The sequence below is a fragment of the Aulonocara stuartgranti genome (assembly GCF_965226115.1).
Source record: "Aulonocara stuartgranti genome assembly, chromosome: 17".
Taxonomy (NCBI): domain Eukaryota; kingdom Metazoa; phylum Chordata; class Actinopteri; order Cichliformes; family Cichlidae; genus Aulonocara; species Aulonocara stuartgranti.
This window is the reverse complement of record NC_138953.1, coordinates 37569575-37591362: the sequence shown is the minus strand read 5'-3', so window position 1 is coordinate 37591362 and position 21788 is coordinate 37569575. Positions and strand designations below refer to the sequence as shown.

Genomic DNA, 21788 nt, shown 5'->3' with positions numbered 1-21788 from the left:
TTACAATTTAATAGACTACCTGGAGGTGATGACACCGCCTTCCCAATGATCTACAAAACACTGCCTGATAAACGCTTTAGCTTTATTTCAGTTTTGCTCCGACTGATAAAATGTCCGGGGATGCTCACTTGCTCGTGGCAGCAGACTATGTGGTGTTTGCTGTCGTTCTGCTCCTGTCTGCTGCTGTTGGTTTTTATTACGCCTGGAGAAGCAGGAGACAAGGAAACTCCAGGGACTTTTTAACTGGGGGCCGAAAACTCAATGCCCTGGCTGTCTCCATGTCCCTCACTGCCAGCTACATGTCATCCGTCACTGTGCTCTCCAACCCAGCCGAGGTAACGTGTCGGGACTGTCCTGGATCTGCACTCAGCTTCCTCAGCGCACAAACATTTATTCAGAGCTTAAATTAGAATTTTATAAAATGCGTAAAACTGTGATTTCTGTGCATTAGAAGACGGCTGGAGTCAGCTAACCGAGCATTACTTTGAGTGCACCGCTTTCAATTTCAAACAAATCAAATAACGAATTTAAAGTTTTCGTGTTACTCACCAGAGTTCAGCACTGTTCATATGTTGCTCCAAAGCTCGTTCAGTATCAGCAGCATCAGCGTTTCAAATGATCTCCGGCAAAGTTTCACCAGCCAACCAGCTGTTTTGCTATTTTGTGTTTCCATAAATCTTTTTCAACCTGTCTGTAGGTGTATCGCTACGGAGCCATATTTGGCTATTTAAGTATTTCCTATGTAATAGCAGTGGTGTACACATCCGAGGTCTTTCTCCCAGTTTTCTACAGACTGGCCATCAACAGCACATATGAGGTAACTGTGGTTTTGTTTTCAACATTATTTTTGCTATATTTTAAACTGTTGGCTGGGCTACACCTGTCAGTAAGTGTACAAAGTACTAGCTTTGAATTGGAGGGAGTGAGGGGAACTAGAAGTTTCATGTATCAGTATCAATATGCGTCTTTTCTCTGTCTGGTCTCTGCCAAGTATCTGGAGCTGCGTTTCAGCAGAGCCACTCGTCTCCTGGGAATGGTGATCTTCTTTTTTAACGCAGTAAGAAGCCAGTGGTTCAATCTTTGTAGTGCTTTGACTTCTGCACATAAAACTACGTTGGTATCAGCAGAGACATGTTGTTGCTGTGACTTTCTAACTTTTTGCCACAGTTGCTCTACACTGGACTTGTAATTTATGCTCCAGCTCTGGCTTTGAACCAAGGTATGTCAGCTCCAGTTCACAGCAGTTAAGTTCGTGAAGGGATCTTGAACAAGAGTGTTTCCCCTGTTAATGAATTTCCCTTCTTTTTGCAGTGACTGGTATGAACCTGTGGGGTGGGATTATTTCGACAGCCACTGTTTGTACTTTGTATTGTGCACTGGTTAGTAAAACATTTATTACATACGACACACACACTGCAGTGCATCACATTGTCAGTCGAACCTCATCGAGCATCACTAAGCCAGGAACCTTAAGAGACCCCCACTTTCACATTCAGCAGAGATTAAATGAGAATATTTACATTTTCCTAAAATTCACGAGGTCCCCTTCCCATTTACCCTTTAAAACAAAATATCTCTCATTTAACATCACCTCTGATTTCTTGACGTTTTCATTTGGATGATTTAATTCAAATGATTTGTTTTGTTTCATGAAAAATATGTGCCCATTTTTAAAATTTGATGTTTTCACCTGCAATCACTAAGGGTCAAAAGTTGAAACCGTGATTGCATAATGTGTTGCGTCACCTGTTTTGTTTTTTTTCTAAAAGTCTGCAAACATTTGAAAGCTTAGAAACCAGTTGTTGTAGTTTACGGAGCACAGTGTTTTCTCATTCATGGGTAATCTAGGACTTCAGCTTTTCAACAGTCTCCACAAAAAATGTGACTCTTCAGACAGGACAAATTTTCACTTTGCTCCACTGCAGATTAAACAGAGGTATACAGCTGTCTGTGGATGCATTAGTTGTTAGTAATCTCTGGCACTTTTCCTTCGCCTGTCCATTGTCCTGTCCCCCCCTTATTAATGTACTTGTTACTGAAAAAAGTAACGTCGTTAGTGACGCCGTTATTCCCATCACTTGTGCTTTCTGAAAATGTTCTACTACAGAATACGGTCACATATTTCCACGTTATGCATTCTGTTCATTAATACAGCTTCCTAACCTTTTTGACAGAGATTTTTCTTGTTTTGTGGCGTTTGTTACAGGGTGGCCTGAAAGCTGTGGTGTGGACAGATGTTGTTCAGGTAGGGTCCTGGATCAAATAAAACGGAAAAAAAATACACAAATGCCTCCAAATAGTTGTGGTAGATGGCTGCCCCTTCCTGACGTTCACGTTTCTTCCTGTTAAAAGGGAGTTTTTTGGTTCACACTGCCATTTGATTGCTGGCGTTTTCTCTGGATTGTAGGGTCTTTATCTTACAGTATAATGTCTTTTTGTTATGATTTGGAACCATATAAATATATTCCATATTCTATGTAAGTAAAACTGAATTAAATTGCAATCAGGTTTCAGTCTAATTTTATCGACACCACAACCACGTTTGAGTCATGTCTTGATTCTTTGCAGTATTCATGTAAATTAGCAAGAATTTGATAACTGGGACCAAAATCTGTCAACATAGTTACAGAATACAGATCTGCCAACCAAACAAATCTCTGATTTTTCTTCCAGATTGGAATAATGTTTGCAGGCTACATGTCTGTTATAATCAAAAGTGTGATCTTAAAAGGAGGAATCTCCACTATCTTGTCAGATGCCCAAGAAGGAGGAAGAATTAACTTTGTGGAGTGAGTATATGTGTGTGTGTGTGTGTGTGTGTGTGTGTGTGTGTGTGTGTGTGTGTGTGTGTGTGTGTGTGTGTGTGTTATACTAAAATCATCCTTTCATTGTGTAATCCCAGCTTTGACATAAACCCTCTGAGAAGACACACTTTTTGGACACTAGTCATCGGAGGGACAGTTGGTTGGAGTGCAGTTTATGGGACCTACCAACCTCAAGTTCAGAGATACAACTCCTGCAAGAGCATTAAACATGCCAGATTGTGAGTGATTCAAAGGAATGTATTCCTTCCTTCCTGTTTAGCTTGCAAAACTAATAATTAAAATAATAATAACAAAATTTTTTTTTAAAAAAAGCAACAATATATGACACGTCTATTTCCACATCTATGTAAATTCTGATTCAGCCAAAGACACTACATTGGTGGGGTTTTCTGGCAAATGACACGTTCTTATCATAAACTCGGAAAAGATAGCTATGAAGCTATTATAAATGATGACATAATTTAATTTAATTTAATTTAATTTAATTTAATTTAATTATTTATTTCACACTTGGTCAACAGTTTCCACAGTTAGTTCTTTCAAACAAACCAACTACACTTTCTGTCAGTAAAGCACTGCAACCACGTGTGAAAAGGAGCAGGCAGAAGAATATATTCTTATTAAACCCTGCCCCCTATCTACAATCCAACTTATTTCGCAAGTGGGCACCAAAAGTCAAGGAACAAACTAACATTAACACTTATTTCCAGTCCTAACTCAAACCAAACAACAAATTTACAATCAGAATATACCACTCCACCAGGCACGTGCAGAGGGGGGGCTAGAGGGGCTTGAGCACCCGCCCCTTTCCTGATGGGTGCCCTTTTGATAAGGCAACTTTTTTTAAAAAATTATTATTTTTTTTTATGTGTGTGTGCGTGCGGAGTCCTGTCTGTGCCCCTCAACAATAATATTTAACTATTAATCACAGTTTTGCTAAATAAAAGGATCTGGCTTGCATCAGTCACATGATCACATTTAACCAATGATCGCCCTCGACGGCAGAACGCGCTGGTTACGAGACGGGAACGAGCTCACAAAGAGCACGCGCATTTTTAGCGGTCCGGAGCTGTAGGAGAAACACAAGTGTTACGGCCCGGCTCTGCTAGGCGGCAGCGGACGTAACATAAACGAGCCCAGAGACCAAGGAGTTAGATAGGACGACAAACATAAGGTTTATTAACACAACTGAAATCCGTTAGTGAAACAACTCACTAGGCAGCAGAGAAACTTTAAACAAACACCACGATTAATAACACCAGTAGAGCACTGCTCTACTTAACGTCTCGCAGGAGGCAACACAAAACACAGGCAGAAGGCAAAAGGGAGGGACTCTCTGTACAGTCTGTTCAAATCAACAAGTCCCTCGACGAATGAAGACTCCTCAGCCTTTTATACTATCAGTTAACTGCAGTCAGCTGTGTCACTTGTCATAACTGCAGACAGCTGTGTCACTTGTCCGTCGTACTCCAGGCTCCTGCGGCAGCCAATGGTGTGCGTAGTCTGACAGGCTCGGATCCGCATGAAGTTGGGGCGGGCATATGTCCGGGCCAGCCAATCCCCCGTGAGTCCTGGAGCACTGTAGCTTCCATGGAGGAAGGCGGGGCCACCTGAGGCCAGCGGCCGTAACACCCCTCCCCTTAAAATACCAACTATGTTGGGCTGACGCCAACGTTACAGAGCAAAAACAACAACAAAAGACAAAAGCAGTAAAACATGTTTACAAACGGGACAGACCGTCGGCTAAAACATTTTCAGTCCCCTTTTTGTGGTGGATACTTAAGTTGTATTCCTGCAACAACAGAGCCCAGCGCATAAGGCGCTGGTTGTGATTAAACATACGCGCCAGGAACACAAGTGGGTTGTGGTCTGTGTACACAACAAGAGGCAACATGCTGGACCCCAGGTACACGTGAAAGTGCTGAAGAGCCAACAACAAAGCCAGGGTCTCCTTTTCAATGGTGGAGTAGTTTAACTGATTTTTATTGAACTTGCGGGAAAAGTAACAAACGGGGTGGTTCAAACCCAGCAAGTCGTCTTGCAACAGCACTGCCCCAGCCCCGACAGCACTGGCATCAACCTCGAGTTTGAATGGTCGCGTCAAATCAGGTGCAGCTAACACAGGAGAATGGCAGAGGAGGGCTTTTGCACTCTCAAAAGCATCCTGACACTCACTCGACCAGCTAAACTCAACCTTTGGGCTGAGCAGGTCAGTCAGAGACACAGACTGATGCGACAAAACCAGTAAGTAGGTGTACAGCGTACACTGTAGTGTGTAGCACCCAGGAGTATTAGCTTATTACGTACACGTTGGTAAGATGTCTTGTGTCAAATGACGAACTGAAACAAACGAGCGTGCTGTGTGTGCAACAGCGCGACAAACATTACCTGTCCTTTTATTAACTGCACAAGTAGTGCTGGTCATAGCTGCTGGCTACCTGTGTAAGGCTGTCATAGGTCTGTAGCTCTGTCACCGTTTTAGGGAACATATTTAGTTTTAAAGTATTTAGAACATATTTAGTTTTAAAGTAAGTTTCCGGGCTTTTCCTGCCTTTCTGGAGGGATTATATTTCACTAAAAAACGATCTAATATGCATGTCCACATAATTATGCATTATAATAATTATAATACATTAAAAAAACACACGCTGTATTTTAAAGAACATACATTAAGAAGCAGATTATATTAGATTTATATTTTAAATAAGACAAAATTTGGATTTTACAGCAGTAAAATGATTGTATCTCTACAGTTTAAAAATGTAATAAGCTTTGCCCCTGCACAGAGTGGATAGTGAAACAAATGGAATCATCATAATGACATTATTTCATATTTATTACTTCCCCCTCCTCATTGCTTTATTATTGTAGCTCTAGTAATAAATAAATTAAAAAAAAAAGATTCTGGATCAGCACCATGATGCCCATAGTATATACAGTATTCTGAAGAAGGTCTAAAATGTCATTGTGTGTGCGTGCATGTGTGTGTTTTATTTAGATGGATTTTTAAAAAAAATATTACTCATGATATAACATTGTCCAGACATGCCTGGTAAGGACATGAGGAGGAAACAGCAGGAGCTGTGTGAGGCTACTAAAGGCAGTGCTATAACATTTTTCTGTCATCATTTTATTATAGATTAAGTGCAAGAGTTGTAAGGTGTGGATAATTAGATTATAGTTTATTGCAATAGCAAGTTGTGCCTTGTTCTCAGATAGACAGCAAGTGGAGAGTGATATATGAAATGATGGGATGGAAGGAAGAAGAGAAGCAAAGAGTGAATCACAGGCAGAGCCTAAATTATTTCTCACAGTTTTTTGTTGCCTTATGGTTCCAAGCGCTGTCACCAATCTTTGCATTTTGTTATTATCTCATGACACTTGTTTAATCAGCTACCATCTCTCCTATGGACTTTTTAATGTCTACAGTCTCAGATCAACACAGCCCTGCCCTTCCCATATTAGATTCTTGATGAATGTGTGTTGTTGTTATTCAACCTGGTTCAATGTGCCCCTTTTTAACTTTGAGCATCCGCCCCTTTAAACCTCTCTGCACGGCCCTACACTCCACATAGTAACGAGGAGAAAAGACAAGTAAATAAAATAAATGAAACAAAAAATAATGGATCCTTATTCAATTAACTCCAACTTCATTCACATTCTTCATATTGAGTTATCGTTTTAGACATCATCAGCATACAGTGATAAGAAATATAATCTCGTTTGCTATGCTACACTGATATTTGTTTGCATACGTCACTTTTTCGTGTTGTGTTTTTTCAGAGCTCTCTTCATCAACGTGTTAGGCCTAGTTTGCACCCTGACATCGTCAGTGATTTCAGGGCTGTGTCTTTATTCGTTCTATAAGAACTGTGACCCATGGAAAGCTGGACAAGTTTCATCACCTGATCAGGTCCATACACATAAACAAAGAAACCACAGGATGTTTGTTTTTATTCAAGTTATTTTATGATCTTAAAATAAAAATCTTTTTTTCCTTTATAGCTGTTGCCTTATTTGGTGATGGATATCTTGGCAGATCACCAAGGTCTTCCAGGACTATTTTTTGCTGCAGTATATAGTGCCTCTCTGAGGTTCATACAACATAATTTGATATATTTTTATTCATGTTGCATGTAACATTTAAAGCTGTGCCACATTTGAAGTGTCAGTTATGTCCATTAGTCCAGAGTAAACATGGTTCATTTCTTCATGTTCAGCACAGTTTCTACTTCAATCAACGCAATGGCTGCAGTGACCACGGAGGACCTGATCAAACCACGCATTAAACTATCTGAGAAAAAGCTTCTCTTAATCTCCAAAGGGCTGAGTAAATAACGAGTTTCCTGTTGTTTGTTTATAACACAGACTGCATGTTATATTAGATTAATTACTGCTACATGGATGCGGCTGGTAGTCGATAAAAATGTCATTTTGTGATGTGATGTTTTTGCAGGTGTGTTTTTTGGAATTGTATGCGTTGCCATGGCTGGACTGGCATCACTCATGGGACATATGATGCAGGTAGAGGGATCTGTTAATGCAGAGCTGTCAATGTGTTCAGGCAAACACATCCAGGAACGTTGTTGTTGTTTATTAGAAAGCATGTTAGTTACGTAAATAAGTAAATTTTTCACCTCAGTAAATACGACCATTCTTAAAGTGTTTTTTGAGCTGCAGGTCTCTTCAAACAGGCAGTGTCCATCATTGCTGGGGTCACTGGGGGTCCTTTACTCGGTCTGTTCAGTTTGGGTGTCCTCTGTCCATTTGTCAACTCCAAAGTAAGTCCATTCTCATTTTGGTATTTTCCTAAATCAACCTAACATTAATTTATCATCGTATAACATAGTACGGGAGCATTTTTCTTATTAACAGTATTAAAAAACACTTTATTAAATGCTTAATGTTTTAAAAAAAATGTTAACAGCAGGATAAAAATAATAATGACCAAACTCAGGGATGTGTGCTGAGTCCCCTGCTGTACGCTCTATACACTCACGACTGCACCCCCCACCCACCCATCCAACATTCGTATGCTGTAAATATTAACTTTAACAAGTTTGCTGATGACACAACTGTGATTGGGCTCATCATGACGGGAGATGAGTCTGCATACAGGGATGAAGTCGAAAATATGTCATCAAGGTGCAGCTGAAACAATCTGGTCGTCAATACCAAAAAAACCCCAAAGAAATAGTAGTTGACCTCAGAAGGAACAAATCTGACCCCCAGCCCATACACATTAATGGGGACTGTTTGGAGAGGGTCTCTGACTCCTGGGCCTGCACCTGGGTGGTGACCTGTCCTGGAAAACAAACACCACAGCTATGATCAAGTAGGCACAGCAGCGACTCCACTTCCTGAGCGTCCTGAAGAACAACGCCTTAGCCAAGGAGCTGCTAGTGTCCTTCTACAGGTGCTCCATTGAAAGTACACTGACATACTGCATCCCAGTGTGGTTTGCCAGCAGTATTGCTTAGGAGTAAGCATCACTCCAGAGGGTCATCAACACAGCACAGAGGATCATCAGCTGTGATCAAGAGCTGTACTCTTCCCTGGAGGAGGTGTACAGGTCCTGCTGCCACAGGAAAGCCTACAGCATCCAGAAGGACACCGTGACAGTTTCACCTCTCATCCGAGAAGCTTCTTCAGTTCTAAGGTCAAATGGTGAGGAGTCCCAGATTTAAACCTAGTGGTAGTGTCCCCCCGCAGAGGGACAAAAGGACCCCCTGATGATCCTCCAATCGCCTGAGCCAAGGTGTGAAACTGGGTGTGGGTCCCAATCAGCCAGGGTTTCGGGTGAGTCCATTGTGAAACCTGGCCCCACCTTATCATGCGAATTCCTGAGGTCAGATGGCCCAGGATGTGAGTGGGCGTTAAGGCGTCTGGGGAGGGATCTCAAAACTGGATTATAAATGGCAGACAGTTGGTGTCGTAAACCACCGCCTCTGTTCAAAGATGGTCGCTCACAGTGGACATAGATGGCTTCTTTCACTCCTCTCTCAAACCATCTGTCCTCTCTGTCCAAAATGTGAACATTGGCATCCTCAAAAGAGTGACCTTTGTCCTTAAGATGCAGATGGACTGCTGAGTCTTGTCCTGTGGAGGTGGCTCTTCTATGTTGTGCCATGCGCTTGTGAAGTGGCTGTTTGGTCTCTCCAATGTAGAGGTCTGGGCATTCCTCGCTGCACTGTACAGCATACACCACATTGTTAAGTCTGTGTTTTGGGGTGTTGTCTTTCGGGGTGAACCAGTTTTTGTCTGGGCGTGTTGCTGGGTCTGAAATACACCGGGATGTCATGCTTGGAGAAAACTCTCCTGAGTTTTTCTGATACACCGATAAGATTCTGATAAGAAGGACAGACGCAACAACATTGTCATCCCCTATGTAGCCGGTGCAACGAGCTCACCCGAAACCCTGGCTGATTGGGACCCACACCCAGTTTCACACCTTGGCTCAGGCGATTAGAGAATCATCAGGGGGTCCTTTTGTCCCGCTGCGGGGGGATACTCCCACTAGGTTTAAATCTGGGACTCCCCACCATTTGACCTTAGAACTGAAGAAGCTTCTCGGATGAGAGGTGAAACGTCTTCAAGCAACTTAAAGAAGTCCAGACGCTTTTCTTTGCAAGCTCCTTAGACTATGATGACCTGGATGACTGAGAACCTTCACAGACAGACTTGTACATACTATTTTTTTTTCTTTGTTTAAAATTTATCGTACATCTATACTTGTTTCTCTTAACAGTGCCCCCTTCCACTTGTACTGAATGGGTTTACATGCAGTTTTTGTTGTTCAAAAGCGCAATGGCAATAAAGATTCTGATTCTGATATTTGTCCACAGGGAGGTCTATGTGGTCTCGTGACAGGATTGGCTGCAGCTGTCTCTGTGAGCATTATAGGGATGATATCCCCTTCTCCTCCTGAGATGACCCGACCTCTCTTTCTGAGCACTGAGGGTTGTAACTTTACTACTGGTAGCAGTTTCAATTGGACTACCCCACTGCCAACAGAACCAAGTCTTTTTACCACAACCCCAGGACAGAATACTGATGACATGTAAGTGTGGTCGGGTCTGTCTTGAATGAATGAAATATTATCTGGTGAGATGGGATGACGGAGCTTTCCTATAATGAACGAAAGTATAGTAAAATAAAAAAAAGGCCATATGATTTAAGAAAAAGTGATATAGTAAGGGGCAATGTTGTGAGGTCATTAATAATAATAATAATAATAATAATAATAATAATAATAATAATAATAATAATAATAAACCTGGTGGAAAGCATAAATGTGCCCTAGTCTTGTTGAATATATTTTTCATTTGCAAACTGTCTTCACAAATTCCTTTGTAGCCTTCAGAATACTTTCATAATATGGTGTAATTACATTAATAAGACATTTGTTAACAAGATATCTACTAATCTCTCACCACCAGACATGCGGTTCAGTGGCACTCTCCATCCTACCTTTACTTCGGTGTCATTGGAGGTTTAACATCTGTTATTGTTGGAATAATCATTAGTCTCTTGACAGGTAAAAAACAAATGAAATAAAATAAATAAAGATTTTGTCATTAATTACCTGTACTTGGGAATGGATCTGTGATCTCATTTTCTTATTATTTCATAAGGACTTTTTGTATTTGTTCTTCCACTTATCATTTCAGGGGGATTGAGGGAGACGGTGGACCCAAGACTTATGCTAATGAAAGAAGACACTCTTTCTTATCACCTGTTCAAACGTGTCAAAGATGGGGTACGTGCTGAAGAGCAAAGGTATCAAAAGCAACCGACTGATGACAGGCGCTCAATTCTGTCTTGTACTTTTCCTTCCTTAGGTCATGGGAGGAACAGACAATGTTGGTCAGCCAAACAAGGAGGATGGAATCAATAAACCTGCAGTAGGGAAATTTGACAACAATACCCGTGTCTCATCTACGATACAGCTGAAGAATTTCACAACAAAGCTGCTGTAAAGCTCAAATCCAGGATTGTACTCATCTGACTTCATAAGAAATGAGACCAAAGGAACTGAGTTGTCAGCGAGACAATAATGTTTTTATTTTTCCAGTGATTCAGTAAAAAGTAGAAAGCACTTCTTTCAAATATCTACTTGTGTACATGATGATTGCATGTTTCTATTGTTTAGATTAACAAATTATTAATAAAAAGCCACATGATAAACATTCCAATTCAAATTTATTGTACAGCGCCAAATCACAACAACAGCTAACAGCTTCAAGGTGCTTTATATTGCAAGGTAAACCCTACAATATGACCCCCATATTACCAAGTACTTTGGTTACAGTGGGAAGGAAACCTAAATGTCAACAAAGCTAAGGGCGGCGAGGCGTCATTGCGGGTGCCGCTCAGGTGCGTCCGCCTCCCCTGCAGCGGCATTGCAGACCACGCCCCGCAACACACATTAACGTGGTAAAATACATATTTAGGCAGAATTTTGCAAATTTCTATTTTTAATTTTTTTTAGCAGCATATTGCTTTTTTTCCAATTATTTTTTTAAAAGTCAGGTCGCCCTATGACAGCTGGGATAGGCTCCAGCGCCCCCCGCGACCCTGAAAAGGATAAGCGGAAGCCAATGGATGGAAGTCGGGTCAAGGCTCCAAAAGCCCAAAGGCAATATGAGGGTGGCGGTTCACAACAGTTTTTGTTAGCTACATGGATCATTTTAGTTCAGCTGGGTGTCTTTCCTTTTGTTTCCTTTAAGAGTTCAAAATGTGTTCATTACATAAATAAAATGTAATTTTCTCTATAGCACTTCATGGATTTCATAAGCAACAAACATTAGTTGTTCACACAATGGTAAAAAAAAAAAAAAAGGTAAAAAACAATGTTGTGTACAGTGTTATTTTCATTTTAGATGTCAAAAAGTATTTGCGGCTAATTCATTCAATTTATTGTCTTTATTTATAACTGGCATTATTGTTTCATTCTATTATAGAATCTTACAAGAAAGAGGCAAAATTGTATTCCATTATGCTTTATTAGCTGTTTCGGTGAAAAACAAATCAGCAATGCAAAAAAAACCCCCCAAAAAAAACAAAAAAACCCAACATACTGGAAAACAGTTATTCATCACTTGATTGCTTCAATACAACCCTTGGGCACCTCGCTCTCTCTCTCGATCAAATCTCGCTGTGGTAGACTCATATGACCCAGGCTGATACAGGGTGCCCAGTCTGGATCCAGCATTTTGTAGTCTCGGTCGTTGTGTCCTTGGGCAAGACACTTCACCTAATGATAAATTACGTAATAACTAACAGAAGACTTACCTTTGTGGAAATGCTTGGAGCAGACTAACATGTGAGCTGGAGTGTTCTGAGACGTTCATTGGCGGTCCCAGCCCAATTGGCGCCCTGGGCGAAAACTCTCTCTGCCCCCCCCCCCCCCCCCCCTCCCCACAGACACACACACACACACACATAAAACATATTAAGGATTATACATTAACATAAAACTGTTGTCAGAACCATACTGAATTTCGCCAGAGAAACACACACAGACACACACATATGAAGAGAGAGAGAGTGTGCATTGATGCATTGTATGCAAACAGCTACCAAGCAGCCATCATAATTCCTCATACAATGAGAACAGGACAAATCAACAACTGACAATGACTAATTAATATTAAAATCTGTAACATATTGTATTGTTTGGAGTTTAGTCTGTTACTGTTACTATTTTACCATTTCTTCTTGGAGCAGCTCTAATTCGCATAATTTCCTTAGGGATTAATAAAGTATTCTGATTCTGATTGTTTCAGGATGACCTGCCATTATCCAATGACACATCTGCTTACCTGTATCTTTTGCTCGTTTCTCCTCCTCTTCTTTTCTCTTTTTTCTAAACTGAGGACCTGATGGCTTTGAACTTTTCTTGTCCATCTTGGTTTTAATTTTGCACTCCAGTATGAACACAAATCCCCCAACTCGAGGATCACCACAACATAACCTAATAGACCTACACCCTGGTTCACAGATTCACTTTGTCTAGGGTTTATTTCTGAGATTTCACACAACCCAGGATTCAAATCATGAATACATAATGTGCTTGGATTTACAACATTATGAATGAAATGTGCTCTATTTGGAAGCAGCTGGCCCCCCTCCCCTTTCGACGGGTTGTGTGTGAGACTTTAAATCATCAAACTGTAAATTATAAATTTTAAATTGTTATTGATCCTTTACCCCGAGTCCTAAAGTGTATATTTTTTCTTACTCTTTTATATATATATTGTTTGTTTACTTGCACTGCTGTAACTGGAGCCTCGTCGTCTCGTCTCTCTATATACTGGACTGGATGTAGCGGAGATGACAATAAAGTTTACTTTGACTTCAGCAGCAAGCAGGCGCACCGAGGGCTCTCGCGCTCACTTTTCGTGTATAGAATTTCGAATTTCAAATTATAAGTGTGTATTATAATGTCTGGTGTTTTCGTGTTTGTTGTTTTGTTTTTATTTTGTTTTATTTTGCGAGTTGGTTATTAGATGCTGCTCCAGCCAGCCAGAGAATCCCCCGCCGCCCCGCCCTCTCCTCCCTGTGCCGCAAGCAGCAGGTGCACCTCGCAAACGGAGGGCGCCCTTACTCCCAGCAAATGGGCGATAGAAAACCGATTGGTGCCTATGCCATTCCCAGTATGCGCTGGCTGATGTCGGGGCAGCATAAGTACGAGCAATTTTTTATTTTTTTTGCAGATATCCGTGATGCCGCCCCCCACCACGATGCAGCAAGAGTCCTGACAGGGACTAGAAAGAGAGAGCAGATTTCTCCTGTTTTGGCTTCCCTTCATTGGCTTCCTGTTAAATCCAGAATTGAATTCAAAATCCTGCTCCTCACATACAAGGTCTTAAATAATCAGGCCCATATCACCATATTACCCCATTAGAGCACTTTGCTCTTGCACTGCAGGCTTACTTGTTAAACGTAGAATGGGGGAAGGAGCCTTCAGTTTTCAGGCCCCTCTTCTGTGGAACCAGCTTCCAGTTTGGATTCGGGGGACAGACAGTATCTCTACTTTCAAGATTAGGCTTAAAACTTTCCTTTTTGCTAAAGCATATAGTTAGGGCTGGACCAGGTGACTGTAACATCAGTAAAACCTTTTCTCTGAATGTATTATTATATTATAGGCGACTGTTGTTGTGGTTTGGCGCTATATAAATAAAATAAATTGAATTGAAAATTGAAGGCTGGCTTCAGGTACTGTCTGTAGTACGCTGCTCCCCAAGGGTATTTACGGCCAAGATACAGGAGCTTGTTTGGAGATGAGAGACACATTTTTAAAGCTCTACAGCATTGCACACCACCCAGCCTTTTCTGTTTTAACACCAGTGTACTCACATTTTTGTACAGCCTGAGAACTTCAGTTTTTGGCCATGGTCTTTCACACTTTTCAAAGCAGAAGAGGAGAAAGTGAAGGCCAGGAGAGAGAGCACACAGAAACCATTACACAACAGTAGAAAGTAGTAATGGCCCGCTGAAGCTGAAGCTCCGGTGCGTGTGTCAAAAAAATCAACACACTGCTTCAGAAGCACTGTATCGAAGCTTGATTCATTTGGCCAGAGTCACGTGATTAGTGACGTCCGAAGCTTCATTTAGAACCTAACTGCTTCGGTATCTGATTCAATGGTTTATAAGAAAGCGAATAATTCGCGAGATTTGTGGAGTGTTTTGATGGTGACGGATAGCGAACCACTGATCATTCCACTGAGAGATTTGGAGCCAGCGAGGAATAGAGGAGGTTCTGTTGTGTGGGAGGATTTTGAGTTGATTTTTGTCAATCGGGTGGATTTTCCAGCTTTGTGTTCTGGCCGTTTGCTTTTGTTTGTGCGTGTTTATTTTATCTTTTTTTTTATTTTTTATTTTTTATCTGAAAACGGGAAAAAGGTAAAATGTCAAAAATCTGCTTCCATAATATAAATATTGTAGCGTCCCTCGACAGAAGACACAGACGATACCCCATAGGGTACCCTGAAGGAAACTGTTGCAGTTGGGCATGGGATTTGGCTGTGGGTCCCTTCCGTGCTGTACAGCTGTCACAGCGGCGGCAAAAGTCCTCTACATCCCATCTATGTCGGGCCCAATAGAACCCCTGCCGGAGGCGGCGGAGTGTTTTGGTGACACCAAAGTGGCCAGACCCTGGGGCCCCATGCACTGCGCGAAGCACCATCTCCTGCAGGGCCCGCGGGACAACCAACTGCCACCTCGTCTCGCCCGTAGCCGGTTCCTTCCAGCCCCTTTGTAGCACTCCATCGTGCCGCCGCAAGGCATTAAACATGGACCAGAGTCCCTTTGTGGCCCGTGACAACATGGCGATTTCCTCCCATTGGGGTTGTCGCTGTTCCTTAATCCACCCAAGCACTGGCTTGATGTCAGCATCCTCCTCCTGTTGACGTCTCCACTCCGTTACATCCACAGCAACCAGCCTCTGACTGGATGACCATTCCTCCACCCCCGTCACAGCACACTTTACATCGGGCACCAATTGGTCCTCCTCCTGAGCTTCCTTCCTCTCACAGTAGTGGCATCCATCCTGGGCACAGGGTCTGCGGGAAAGCGCATCTGCGTTTCTGTGTTGCACGACCGCAAAATCATAAGCCTGCAGGTCCTCAATCCAGCGTGCTAGCTGCCCCTCTGGCTCCTTGAAAGACATGAGCCACTGCAAGGCAGCATGGTCAGTTCTGACCGTAAAGTGGAGGCCCCCGAGGTAGTACTTAAAGTGGCGTATGGCACATACCACTGCCAGCAGCTCCCGCCTTGTGACACAATAGCGGCGCTCAGGTTTGTTGAAGGCCCGACTATGGTATGCCACCACTTTCTCCCCGCCGGGTGTCACCTGGGCTAGCACTGCACCAGATCCGACACTGCTGGCATCTGTGTCAAGGACAAAGGGCAGAGTGGGGTCAGGCGGAGAGAGCACTGGGGCCCCCACTAGGGCTTCCTGCAGTGAGGTGAAAGCTACCTGGCAGCCTGCTGTCCACTGGAAGGTCACACCCTTTTGGAGCAGGTGGAACAGTGGCGTGGCTATGCAGGAGAAACCCCTTACAAACCGTCTGTAGTACGATGCCAAGCCCAGGAAGCTCTTTAACTCCTGCACAGATTTTGGGGTGGGCCAGTCCTTAACAGCTTGGGTCTTATCATCCATGGTGCTGACCCCCCGGCCCCCAGTGGGTGGCCCAGGAATGCAACCTCATGTCGCATTAAGCAGCATTTCTTTGGGTTGAGTTTTAGCCCTGCTGCCAATACCCTCTCCAGGACCCGTCTGAGGGCCCCGAGGGCAGCGTGGAAAGAAGCACCATGGACCAAGATGTCATCCAGGTAAACCACGCATTCTCCGCGGGGAATTCCAGTGAGCACCTTATCCATGAGTCTCTCAAACGTGGCAGGGGCATTGCAGAGGCCGAAAGGAAGAACTTTAAATTGTCATGAGCCTCCGCTGGTAATAAATGCAGTCTTTGGTCTGGCATCTGGTGTGAGGGGTACCTGCCAGTACCCGCTGCGTAGGTCTAGGGAGGAGAACCATGAGGATCCCGCCACAATGTCAAGGGTCTCATCTATACGTGGTAGAGGATATGGGTCCTTCTTTGTCACCTTATTCAAAGGCCGGAAATCTACGCAGAACCGCCAGTCTTCCTTCACTTTCTTTGGAACCATAACAACTGGGGAGGCCCAGGGGCTGGTGGATGGTTCAATGAGTCCAGCACGCTGCATCTCTTGCAGAGCCCTCTCCGCTGCAGTCTGTCTGGCCAGGGGGAGGCGTCTAGGCCTCATCTGAATGGGCTGTGCATCTCCAGTATCGATGTCATGTTGAAGGAGGTCAGTGTGGCCCATATCATCCTCTGAGAAGGAGAAGCAGTCCTTAAAGTCCAGCAGCAGCTGCCAGAGCAGGCCCTGCTCGCTAGCAGTCAGTCCATCGCAATTCTCCTCCCACACCCCCCTCACAGCTGAAACTCTCCCGCCCTTGTCCGGCGGTTCCTTGGGGAGAAGGGGAGGGCATGAAGCGGCATGGGGTGCAGTTGAGGTCAGTGTAAGTGGTTCCTTGGGGGCGGCCGGACTACCAGTCAGGTCCGGGGAGGAGTCGGCTGCCAGCTCAGAAAGGGCGTGGGCCTCAGGGTGATCAGGTTGGGGTGGCCACCTCAACATCCGAACAACACCACCGTCAGGGAACGAGAGCGTCCCCCCCCCCTTGTGTCAATAACGCAGTCCAGTGCCCTGAGTACATCCAGCCCCAGTATACAGTCTTCCAGGTCTGCAACCCATACAGAGCAGCGGACTGACTTCCCCCCCACACTCAGGGTGAGCAGTGCTTCCCCTAGCATGGGGGCCCGCTCTCCCGTCACAGTCTGAAGCTTCACCATGGTAGGGAGGATGCGATCCCCCCTTCCCACCACATCAGGTCTTAAAACTGTCGCTGAAGACCTGGTATCCACCAGGGCTGAGCACCATAGTCTATTCACAACTAATGGAGCATACCAGCAGCTGCCAACCCAAGTCCTGCCCAACAAAACAAGACGCTCCACCTGTCCATCCACAGCTCCGCAGGGGCGCTGTGCACCCCCGTGGGCCCTGAGCTGGGTTGTTCCTCTCGGAACAGGAGGTCGGGACACAGCCCCAGGGTCCTGCATCATCCCGGTTATGCAGACCCCATGTCGTTTCCCTGATCCTGGCGGGCGTGGGGACAGTCTCGGGCTAGGTGACCCGGCCGTCCACATCCCCAGCAGACCCTCGGCCCTCTTCTCGGCCTTTGTTCCCCACGTAGCGTGACAGCTCTCACCAATTGGGTCAATCCCTCCGCCCATGCGGGTTCAGCAGCGCCCGGTGCAGTCCCTCCTGTAGTCCCCGTCTGCAGTCCCCGTCTGCGGTGGCCTGGTCAACTTAGTCAGGGGTTTAGCAGCCCCAGCACACAGTAACTCTCTCTCTGTAGCCAGCTCCAGGGCCTCCTGAAGGGATTTAGGGTGAGCTAACAGTGTCTGGATCCTCAGCTCATCTGGAAGCAGGGCCTGGAGGAAGTGATCACAAGCTAATTCGCCCTGGATGGTGGGGGGCATGTGGGCATAGGTGCGGTGGACCAGCCCTTCAATGTCATTAGCTAGGTCCCTAATGGATTCTCCTGGTCGACGGCGGCGGCTGCACAGTTCGGAGCGCAGCAGGTTCGGAGCAGAGCAAGAACCAAACCGCCTCTTCAGAGCCCCAACCAAAGCATCATAATCCCCCCTGCCCTCTGGGCTCAAAAGCAGCAAGCTAGACAGGGCATCGCCAGTAAGGCACATAGCTAGCTGCAGGGATTTCTCTTCAGCAGACCACCCACCAGCCCTGGCCAACAGTTCAAATTGTGCATGAAAAGCTTCCCAGTCAGCCTTGCCATCATACCTGGGGGTCTTCATGGAAGCGTGGAAAGTGCCTCTATGCGTCGGTATGTCTTTCTCCACACCCCCAGCCGCTGCAGAAGTCCCCAAATAGCTCTTTCGGCCACTCGAACGGTGAGAGGATGCAAAGCCGGCTTCTCTCGCTCACCCGCTCTCTGTGCTCCGCGAACCTCCGGTCCCCGGCGGAGCAGTCGTGTCCGTGAGCTTCCGCTGTAGGTTTTCGCTTGATCTTGGAGTAATCCATCGGAAGCATTCCGCAAAGTCCCGCAAAAATCTCCAGCGTCCACAGCCAATGCCGTGAGTCGGGGCGGTGTGAGCGCAGATAACTCCGGAGGTGAAAGCTTCGCTTTTACTTCTGACACCAGTGTAGCGTCCCTCGACAGAAGACACAGACGATCAGCGTTCCGGTTACCGGTGTTTATTCAGAATAGTAACACGGGCTACTGTGGGCCGTAGCCAAAACAACAGGGAAAAAAGTGCGCTCTACAGCAACAGCACAACCCCCGACACTCTCTCTCTTCCGCCCCACACCACACACACTCTCTCTAACCCCCGCCCCCGAACACTCTCAGCCAACCACACACCTGCTCTCCTCCAGACTCTCTGTCATTGGTAGCTGATCTGATTGACAGGCCAACCAGGTCAAAAATATGTCTGGGAAAATTTCCCTAATATAATATTATTTATAAATACACCCGTCTAGCAATTAATTGCATAAGTGCATGGAGGCAAGACCTCAGAGCAGAAGCATATTCCATAATGTGTTGTACATTATTATATGTATATATTATATTAAATGTGGTATTTTTCAATTATTGTATTTACCAACATCAAGAAGTCACAAGCAAAGAAAGACCACACCATGGTGCATATTTAAACAAGGAGAGTTTACTGGTCAAAACTATTTATTAAACAAATAAAACACATTTTTAACCACCAAAAAATACACGTTCAAAGCAACACAACAGCGGCCCAATATCAGACAGAATTCCACTCTGTAGAGTGGGCAATCATAATGAAGCAGTTGGTTTTATTTTGTGGATTCAAGCTGCTCTTCATATTTTTGGCCACCAGATGTCACCAGAGAGGACTGTGTTGAAAAGCTTCGAGTAATGAACCGTTTTTCAATACAAGCTTCAGTGCTTCAGGAAGCTTCATTTGGCCATCACTAGTAGAAAGTAAAATTAAATAGTCGGGGGAGGGATGACGACTGACGACTGCTCAAGTGAACTACAGATACCTGAAAGTTGTAGGCCCTAGTAGGGCCTCCTGAATTTGCCTGTGTCAGTGTGTCCTACCATCTGTCCTGCCTTAGGTGCACCTTTTTCTTTTGTACAGCTGAAAGGTGAGCTCTGGTGCCAGAGAGCAATGTTAGTTGCAGTTAGTGAGGGGTGTGTGTGTGTGTGTGGGTGGCTGTGTTCGGTGGTTATTTACCCCTGCTCTGCGGAGAAGAGTGTTTAATGACTAAACTCTTTTTTTACTTTTCAGTTTACTGACCTATGCCTGAGTTTTTGTTTGTTTCTGAAAATGGTGATAGCGGCTTGTCCGTCTCTTTTAGTTGAGTTATTAATAGAAACTTTAATAACACTTTTTAACCCTTTTGCCTCCCTGTGTCCTTTTTCCGACCCAACACTTTTTGTTACATTCCCTCATCGCCTGGACCCTTTTAGGGGAAATATAAAAAAGTATTTGTACTTTGTTACTTAACACCTCTGGGCCACATAGTTTACTTAATGCAGCTTGTTTCCTAGCTGTTTCTATCACTTAAATGATAAATGTCAAATGTGAAGTACAGGATTTTAATAACTTTCATTACACTCAGCACAGTCTCTCATCAATCATCAACACATTGGCTGCAGTGACTCTAGAGGAGCTGATCAAGCCAAATGTCACACTGACTGACAGACAATTGCTTTACATCTCCAGAGCACTGAGTACGTACCTGATCTGTTCACAGTACATGGTGAACTCTGTCCTTTGAGCACTGGTATGTGACTGAGGCTAAAGCTGAATTAGTTAATAAATCTTCATGATTAAAATGTCAGTTGTTACACGATGTTGTTGCAGGTTGCAGTATTGGAGGGTTGTGTGTTTCTATGGCTGGCCTGGCATCACTTATGGGACTACTTGCTCAGGTAGTGAGAATCTGTTGATACAAGTCACAACATGAAAATGCATGAATCTTAAATGTGGCCTACCAAACACTTGAACTTTTTAAACATGTGCATGTGTATATAAAGCATTTAAGGTTTCACTTCAGATGTCTCTCACAGGCAAGAACCATCATGGGTGGGGTCAGTGGAAGTTATAGAACTGTTTGGTCTGTTTGTGTTGGGTATCCTGTGTCCATTTGCCAACTCTGCCACTTTTTCCTCTTCCTTTGATTTCATTACATATATATGATCAGATAACCATGACAGGACAGCTGCACACAGATTGAAGATGCATTCAAAAACATTGAGCCAACTGAAAAACGTTGAGTCAATTGGGAAACATCTCCCTAAGTTAACAAGTGACTTGCTCATTTAAAATGAATTTGACTCATAGTCCATCCATTTCTTCCACATATACACTCCGGGTCACGGTTGGACTGGAGCCCATTCCCGCTGTCATTGGATCACTGTAAAAATAAAAAGTGACTAAATTATTCTTAGCACCTGCTGGGGTTATTAAACCCTAAACAATCAGAACATAGATGGGAAGGGAAAGGTGGGATTCATAAAATCCATCAAATGAAATGTTAGAGTGAACTTTATTGTTATTCGTACGAGCATCCAGCATTATACCCTGCACAGTGAGAAACTAAAACAATCGCTTCACATGTGAAAAGGTACAACACCAGGGAAGCGACTAATCACTAAACAGAAGAGGCAGTTTATGAAACTCTTATCAGCCACTTACAATTTATTGTTATTACTGTGGACCCATTATGACAATACAACAAATGAAAAATACTAATGAAAAATTTCCATTGAGAATGAGAAACAAACAAAAAGAGGAAGGTTTCTGTCATTGAATTATTTATCCCTTACTTTGGTGTATAATATGAATGGTCATGGTGAACATCTTTATCAGGAAAAACTGTGAAACTTATGAAAATACAGTCAAAAGTCCTAAGTTTAAGCTCTAAAGATATCCAGTGGGGCAGTCTTTTGGCCCACGGGCCCTATGTTTGGCACCTTTAGTCTATAGGATTACTTTTAATGGAGAAGCACAATGGTTAAACAAGTGCTTAGGATGCCATAACAGTGTCTTAAATGCAATAACCGATTATTAAGAGGGCCCAGAACAAATACACATGGTGTTCCAAATGCAAACACAGTGTAATTTGCAGAAATGAACCAAATCTCAGGACAAAGAGCACGTCCCTGTCTGACATCCACCAGCCACATGCATCCAGTTTTCTGATAGTTTTCTGGTGGTGGCACAAAGTACTATTGTTACCCACGTTTTATGTGTTTGGGTTCAAACTCTAACTTCTAAACTTTATTCATTAACTTTGAGTGTCAAGTTAAACTGAAAGGACGCGTGCGCGCACCGTCTGGAATAATTTATCTTACAATTTAATAGACTACCT

The 21788-nt window shown here is 43.9% G+C and overlaps 1 protein-coding gene across 2 annotated transcripts; it reads left to right on the top strand.

Annotated features, from left to right (window-relative positions):
* The first annotated feature begins 35 nt into the window (after nucleotides 1-35).
* Nucleotides 36-10999, top strand: LOC309692555 (sodium-coupled monocarboxylate transporter 1-like). 2 transcript variants are annotated; one of them, XM_082511172.1, is made up of 17 exons: nucleotides 36-335; nucleotides 698-817; nucleotides 992-1057; nucleotides 1168-1219; nucleotides 1312-1379; nucleotides 2207-2245; nucleotides 2674-2789; nucleotides 2903-3043; nucleotides 6609-6738; nucleotides 6831-6919; nucleotides 7046-7155; nucleotides 7282-7349; nucleotides 7520-7606; nucleotides 9671-9885; nucleotides 10265-10362; nucleotides 10496-10584; nucleotides 10667-10999. In XM_082511172.1, exons 1-17 carry the CDS (start codon nucleotides 111-113, stop codon nucleotides 10802-10804), a joined length of 1851 nt encoding a protein of 616 aa, XP_082367298.1. In that variant the 5' UTR covers nucleotides 36-110; the 3' UTR covers nucleotides 10805-10999. The 2 variants fall into 2 exon arrangements, with proteins under 2 accessions (XP_082367298.1, XP_082367299.1); XM_082511173.1 differs by lacking the exon at nucleotides 698-817.
* The last annotated feature ends 10789 nt before the right edge of the window (nucleotides 11000-21788 follow it).

What these genes read in the sequence shown, in the direction of transcription:
- LOC309692555 (XM_082511172.1), top strand. Translation starts at nt 111, where the DNA reads ATGTCCGGGGATGCTCACTTGCTCGTGGCAGCAGACTATGTGGTGTTT. An exon ending in TCATGGGACATATGATGCAG is followed by an intron (nt 7,350 to 7,519) that starts GTAGAGGGATCT and finishes CTCTTCAAACAG; the next exon opens with GCAGTGTCCATCATTGCTGG. An exon ending in GTCCATTTGTCAACTCCAAA is followed by an intron (nt 7,607 to 9,670) that starts GTAAGTCCATTC and finishes ATTTGTCCACAG; the next exon opens with GGAGGTCTATGTGGTCTCGT.